At 36.1% G+C, this 6,854-nt stretch overlaps 1 protein-coding gene across 4 annotated transcripts; it reads right to left on the reverse strand.

The window, feature by feature from the left end:
* Window positions 1–1,641: 1,641 nt before the first annotated feature.
* LOC112772703 (uncharacterized) lies at window positions 1,642–5,585 on the reverse strand. 4 transcript variants are annotated; one of them, XM_025817679.3, is made up of 5 exons: window positions 4,798–5,585; window positions 4,153–4,224; window positions 3,602–3,695; window positions 3,422–3,481; window positions 1,642–1,875 (listed from the first exon to the last, which is right to left on the reverse strand). In XM_025817679.3, the coding sequence occupies exons 1-5, from the start codon at window positions 4,803–4,805 to the stop codon at window positions 1,861–1,863; spliced, it is 249 nt and encodes an 82-aa protein (XP_025673464.1). In that variant the 5' UTR covers window positions 4,806–5,585; the 3' UTR covers window positions 1,642–1,860. The 4 variants fall into 4 exon arrangements, with proteins under 4 accessions (XP_025673464.1, XP_025673462.1, XP_072081140.1 ...); XM_025817677.3 differs by having other exon boundaries at window positions 1,642–1,878; XM_072225039.1 differs by having other exon boundaries at window positions 3,422–3,505.
* Window positions 5,586–6,854: the final 1,269 nt, after the last annotated feature.

Genomic DNA, 6,854 nt, shown 5'->3' on the forward strand with positions numbered 1-6,854 from the left:
TGACCGGTCCGATTCTCGCAACCTTGGTATTGTGTCAAGACTCACTTCTTAACTGCACTTTACGATTCCGGTGCTGCTATACGTAAGTTGAGACGAGATAAGGAAACACAACACACCTGAGAACTAGAAGATAAGATAAGGACTGATTACTCGTACCTGTTTACAGGTAAAGGAAAATTTGAGGATAAAATTTTCTTTTAGGGAGATAGGATGTAACAACTCTAATTTTTGCACTAACACGAGTTTTTCTTAAAATAATATTTTAAAGCGATTAGTTTTATTTTGACGAGTCGACTTCGAACCCCGAAGTAAAATAAATGGTAATATAATTTAATTATTATGTTGTTTATTTATTTTACTTGCCCTAATTATAATGGAGCCTAGATAATAATGTTGTTATTATTATTAAATTTGAGTTTTGCCGATATAAGTACTTATCGGTATTTCTTGATGAGTTTAGAGTTACTAAAGTTTTATCAAATATCTTTTAATTTCTAAGTTATTAATGTCATTTATATTAGTAACTCATATACATTCAACCTTATATATATTATTAATATTATTATTATTATTCTTATTATTATTATTACTATTAATATAAATATTACGTTATTATTATTACTAGTGTTATTACTACTACTACTACTATTATATATATAACCAAATGACATAAGGAAGAAAAGAACCATAAGAAAGAAAAGAAACGTGGGTCATACTAAAGCAAGCTACATAATTATTTTCATTACATTACTCATCACATATAGCTTTAGTTGATTGCATGCTCGATGAGGAAGAGAGAAAGACTGTCAGAGAGAGAGAACCATAACCCCCACCAAACTTCCGGCTTCGATTTCTTACGATCCGTAACTCTAATAAAAAATCTAATTCAGTAAAAGTGTTCGTATTCTCCTCCTTTACGTGTTGACGTCACTTTTGATCGGTGGAAGTTGATGGTGATGTAGTTCCCTTACTTCTTGAGTTCGGCCAACTGGAGTTCTATGAGACATAGACGATTCCGGACGTTTTTCTCTTTGATGGCTCGGTCAGAAGGCTTATCCGTAGCTTTGCATATTTTGATTTCGTACGAACACTACAAAAAAAAGCCTAAGGTCACGGTAAAAAACCGTGACCATAGCTAGTGAAAAGGGTGACCATAGATCTATGGTCACGGTTTTGGACCTATGGTCACGGTTTTTTACCGTGGCCTATTCTGGCGTGGCCATAGGTCTATGGTCACGATTTTTTTATCTATGGTCACGGTTTCTATGGTCACGGTTACAATTTTCAAATTCTGACACTTTAGGCCACGATTTTTAACCGTGACCATAGCCCTATCTATGGTCACAGTTTTTGCCGTGACCATAGCATTATCTATGGTCACCCCTTATTAAAACCGTGACCATAGCCTTATCTATGGTCACCCCTCATTAAAACCGTGACCATAGCCTCTATGGTCACCCTTCCTTAAAACCGTGACCATAGCCTTATCTACCGTGACCATAGGTTATCTATGGTCACCCTATTTTAAAATGTATTTTAAAATGGTGACTATAGGCTGCTTTATTCTATGAGATTTAATTTTTTTTTAAAGTATAATCACATCATAAAAGATGATAATCTAAAAATAAGAAATTCAAGAAATATAAATCATAAAAATTTCATTATAAGCTAGATATGTTTAATTTTTAATCTAAACAACACAAATCAAAATAGAGTATAATTTATCCAATTACATATAATACAGAGTATAGTCTCTTTTCAAAAAAGTAGCTAAAACACATCAAAATATTGCATTTAGATAACGAAGGTCATTGTAAGCCCCATCCCATGTCATATTTGATTTGGAACATATTTGCTTCATCACATCATGTCTTCCTTCTAGCAAAAGAAATACACATGTTAGAACAGAGCAAAAATGCTTTTGATGATGTAGTACATATACAACAAAATAAGGCTATAAGATAAACTATATTTAGTTTCTTGCTTTTAGAACTTTGCAAGTTATACTTGCTGCAGTAACTCATTGAATTTCTTCATTGATCAAAATAAATAAAAAATAGAAAAGAACTAATTTGCATTGTTGATACAGGGGGAACATAAAAAACACGCATGACCAGTGAGACATCCACATACATCACAAATTGAAAGGCCAAGCAATTGTTTTCACTATGAAAAGCCTAGTCTTGTCTTGAGTATGTGTTTGTTTCAGTTTTACAGCCGGTTTCCATATATCAGTATACATGATTCACAATCCTAAAACCTTAACTAGCCTCAAGATGAGACGGGGTCTGGGGTCATCATAACAATAGTAGAATATTAGTCAACTGTAGTTTTTAATACATTGCTATTGACTATTTCTACAATTCCTCATTGATTAGCTATTGCACTTAATTTAATCTTTAGTAAAATATACAATAAGGTGATACAATATCCTAATGACTGTTCCAACAAACTGCAACCTACTAACAATGATCATGCAAAAGCCAGAGTTGTTCAGAAGATATTAAAAACTTCAGGCACCAAAAATTAGAGAATGCATTACAAGCTTGCCAGAGGAACAGAATATCAAATGAAATGCATTATGATGACAATGGAGAAGTCTCAGCAATAAACAACATATCAAGAAGAGATAGGGGAGTTGTAAAGATGGATAATTTTTTGTTGATGTGTGACTTAAAAAAAAGAAGAAAAATAAAAACAAAGACAAATGAATGAAAGAAAACAGCAGGGCAGGGATGTTAAATTATTTAACCATTATTTACTATCAATTTTACGTAAAAATAGACACGAACATATAGGTCTTTGTCATGAGCTAATAAATACAATAATCCTTTAATCAGAATTATTCTCAAATTGAGCCTCTATATATAGGTAACAAGTATCGCTTGAATTTATATGTAGGCATGGAGTTTATCAGCTTTTTAATGGTTGGGCAGATGGCACTGAATATGTAACTCAGTGTGGAATTGTCCCAAGAAACAATTATACCTATACATAATAAAATGAGCACATAATAAAATGAGTTTAGTTTCTATGCATTAGCATTCAATTAACAGCTGTCATTAGACAAAAGAAACCACTTTAATCTACGTACCAGCATCCAATTGGATTAGTGCATACTGCATACAAATTAAACTATAACATAATAGATCATTCAAATGCATTTAAAACAATAATAAAAAAGAATAAAAGCAAAAAGATTTATTGAATACCTAAGGCATGAAAAAATGAGAATGCTTCAAGTGAGGTGTATTTAACAATCCCCTTACGAATAACTAATCCAATGATTAAGCTATTTTAAGAGATAAGATTTGATCTCCTAAGTGTAAATATTAAACCAACATGCATAAGATGTTCTCAAGGTAACTTGTGCTGATTTGATATGTTTGAATCAAATAAATATCTCTAACAGGAAGCAAACCTCATCATAGTGAGCTGTCAAAAATTGATATACTACATTTCCATGCTTAGTGAGAAGATCCTGCAAAGAGTATTCATAGAGATGCTGTATATAAAGAAGTGGCATCCATAACTATATAATCGGCAAGAAAAGTGATGGGAATTAAAGGTAGAGAGAGAGAGAAAAATATTAAGATATGACCTTAAAGGTAAAAAATGCATCAGATGCAACATCAAAGGTAGGCAACTCTACGAATTTAAAGAACAACACAAAGCTTGCAGATTCCAATATGTACCTGGAAAATAAACCATAAAAAAGAGTTAGAACAGCGTAACTCTCTTGCTTCTTGGCTTTTTGGATGCGCTGCATCACAAGAACCAGTCTCAAAGTGTAAATTGATAGGGAAAATCTTTATTGACTTTACATATGAAATATTCAAACTGAGTTGGACCAATGCTGTTTCAACAATAACACCCCTGCTTCTCCCATATTAAATACATCAGCAACAGCAACTAAGTTGAATCCAATTCCAAACTCATAATCCAAATTAAATTGAATTTAGAATCACATCAGCATTCAACAAATTAAATAATAATTCAATTCGAAACCCAGAACACAAACTCAAAATCTTAAAATTCTCAAAATCTTAAAAATAAATTGATAAGAAGTAACGCTTCTGCTGGTGAGCTCGCGGTGACAGGAAGCTTGCGGTGAGACAGAAAAAGTGAGGTGAAATGAAACCAAATATGTACCTAGAGGGCAAACTTGACGGGTCTTGAGCAATCTGCTTGTGCAATGGAAGTGAAAAGCATGGTTGCAAACTCCTGCATAAGTTATCAGCCAAATCAAGCAACAGTTTCAGTAATCCTGAACGGCCAAGCTAGACAGTGACAACAAGAGAAGAACATGAAACTAGAGAAAGGGCCAGTGAATACCCTTTATAATCCTGACTAAAGTACAACATATATCCAATTTCTCAAACAGAAACAAACCAAATGTTCTATCTACCTCTTGAAGAAATTACCTATGCACTATGTCCTATGCTAAACAAAAAGAATTAGGAACCATGACATTATTAAGTATCAATTAGTTAAGCAATCAAAAACATTCTAGTAATGCCAAAATCTTTACGGAGCAAAAGTTATGGCTCTATAAATACATACTTTGACACAACAAATTAAATCATGATCTATTATTTCCCTTGCTTTAAATGAAAAATATTGGCTCCATATTCATTAAGTTAAAAGAATAGCTACAAGTACAGAACAACATATCCTAAATAGAACAAGTTAGACCTTAGGGTTTGGAGTTGATTAAAAAGCCCCTAAAATTTCAGCCAACAATACTAACTCAGACACCCTATTTAACACTAAGTTCTAACCAATAATAAGCTTCACCTTGGCATGAACACCTTAGGAGCTCGGCGACGGTGGAGTTTCTGCCTTCGACAATGGTGGGGGACAAGGGAAACGGCGTTGTGAATAGAGACTTAGTTAAGCTCGGCGATGGTGGGGTTTCTACCTTCGATGACAGTCGGGGTGGGGGGAATAGAAACGTCACAATGAAGAGAGACTGAGTTGAGCTCGGCGATGGTAGGGTTTCTACCTTCCACGACGATTGGGGGTGTGGGGAACAGAAACGGTGCAGTGAAGAGAGATTGAGTTGAGCTCGGCGATGGTGGGGGTTGGGAGTAGGGGTGTGCATGGTTCAGTTTTTCCATAAACTGAACTGAAACTGCACTAAACCATTTTAAATGGTTTAGAAATTGAACCAAACTGCTTTGTCATATAAGAAACTGGTTTTAAACCAATTTATAATACAATGCACCAGTTTAAACCAGTTCATAAAAATAAAACTGGTTTTAATTAAAAAAACCAGTTTAAACTGGTTTATGCCTAAAACTAGTTTTCACACCCTCTCTCTCTCCCTCTCTTCCTTTCCTCTCTCTTTCTCTCTCTCTCTCTCTCCCCTTTTCTCTCCCTTCCTCCCTCTCTCTCTCCTAGCCTCCCCTTTCTCTCTCTCCCCCTTTTCCCATTCTCTCTCTCTCCTCTCTCTCTCTCCTACCCCCCTCTCTCTCTCCCTCCTCTTTCTCTCCCCTTCCCCTTTCTCTCTCCCCCTCTTTCTCCCCCTTCCTCTCTCTCTCTCCCCCTTTCCCACTCTCTCTCCCTTCTCTCTCCCTCTTCCCTTCCTCTCTCTCTCTCTCCCTTTTCTCTCTCTTCCCCTCTCTCTCTCCTACCCTCCCTCTCTCTCCCCCCCCCCTCTCTCTCTCTCTCTCTCCACCCACTCTCTCTCCCTTCTCTCTCTCCCCATTTTCCCATTCTCTCTCCCTTCTCCTCTCTCTCTCTCCTCTCTCTCTCCTACCCCCTCTCTCTCTCTCCCTCCTCTCTCTCTCTCTCTCTCTCTCTCTCCCTCTCTCCCCCTTTCCCACTCTCTCTCCCTTCTCCTCTCTCTCCCCCTTCCTTTCTCTCTCTCTCTATCCCCCTCTCTCTCTCTCCCTCTCTCTCTCTCTCCCTTTCTCTCTCTCTCCCTTCCATTTTCTCTCTCCTCCCTTTCTCTTTCTCTCTCTCTCTCTCCCTTCTACTTTCTCTCTCCCCTCTCTCTCTAAATCAAAAGTTGAAAGAATCATAAAATATTCACATACTAATAAACTAAAGCATGGTCTTACTTTTTGTTCAATGACAACATTCAAAATATGATATAATATGATACTAACCTAAATGAAGTTAAAATAAACTAATTCAAATCTAACAGACTAACACAATATTGGCCCATTACAATATTCTAATCATCTTCAAGAGAAACAAGCGTGCCAACATTTGTTGAAGAATTTCTCCCTACATAAAAAAAAATCTCATTAATTATAGAAAACTAACAATTAGTAACAAACAAGCAATAAGAAAAAAATATATATTACCTTGTTCAGCTTTTTCAATCTCTTCAAAATTTTCAATTAGTCCAAATGGGTCATCTATTACCCAATCTTGAGTGCATACAAGAGCTTCCACCATATATGGTGTCAAGGAGCTCCGATAAGTAGGGGTGTGCAAAAAAACTGGTTTCACTGAACTGAATTGAAACTGAACTGAAACCATAGTTTTTATGAAAACCAGTTTATTAAAAACCAGTTTTTATGGTTCAGTTTAGTTTTAAACCAAATTAAAACTGGTTTTATTTAAACTCTAAAATTAGTTTTTACATACTCTTTCTCTCTCTCCTTTCACTTTCTCTCTCCCCTTCTTCTCTCTCTCCACTTTCTCCCCCCTCTTTCCCTTCTCTCCTCTTTCTCCCCACTCTCTCCCTTCTCTCTCTCTTTCCCCCTCCTCTCTATCTCTCTCCTCTTTGTCCTCCCTCCTCTCTCTCTCTCTCTCCATCCTCTCTCTCTCCTCTCTCCTCTCTCTCCATCCTCTTTCTCTCTCTCTCCTCTCTCTCTCTCTCTCTTTCCTCTTTTTTCCTC

This window comes from Arachis hypogaea, chromosome 18, assembly GCF_003086295.3.
Source record: "Arachis hypogaea cultivar Tifrunner chromosome 18, arahy.Tifrunner.gnm2.J5K5, whole genome shotgun sequence".
In the NCBI taxonomy this organism is placed as follows: domain Eukaryota; kingdom Viridiplantae; phylum Streptophyta; class Magnoliopsida; order Fabales; family Fabaceae; genus Arachis; species Arachis hypogaea.

Bases quoted from the DNA above. Each gene is read 5' to 3' on its own strand.
- LOC112772703 (XM_072225037.1), bottom strand. The intron at 3,696-4,152 runs GTACATATTTGG...TTTATTTTCCAG, and splicing joins CCGTCAAGTTTGCCCTCTAG to GTACATATTGGAATCTGCAA. The intron at 3,506-3,601 runs GTCATATCTTAA...CTTTATATACAG, and splicing joins ATGCATTTTTTACCTTTAAG to CATCTCTATGAATACTCTTT.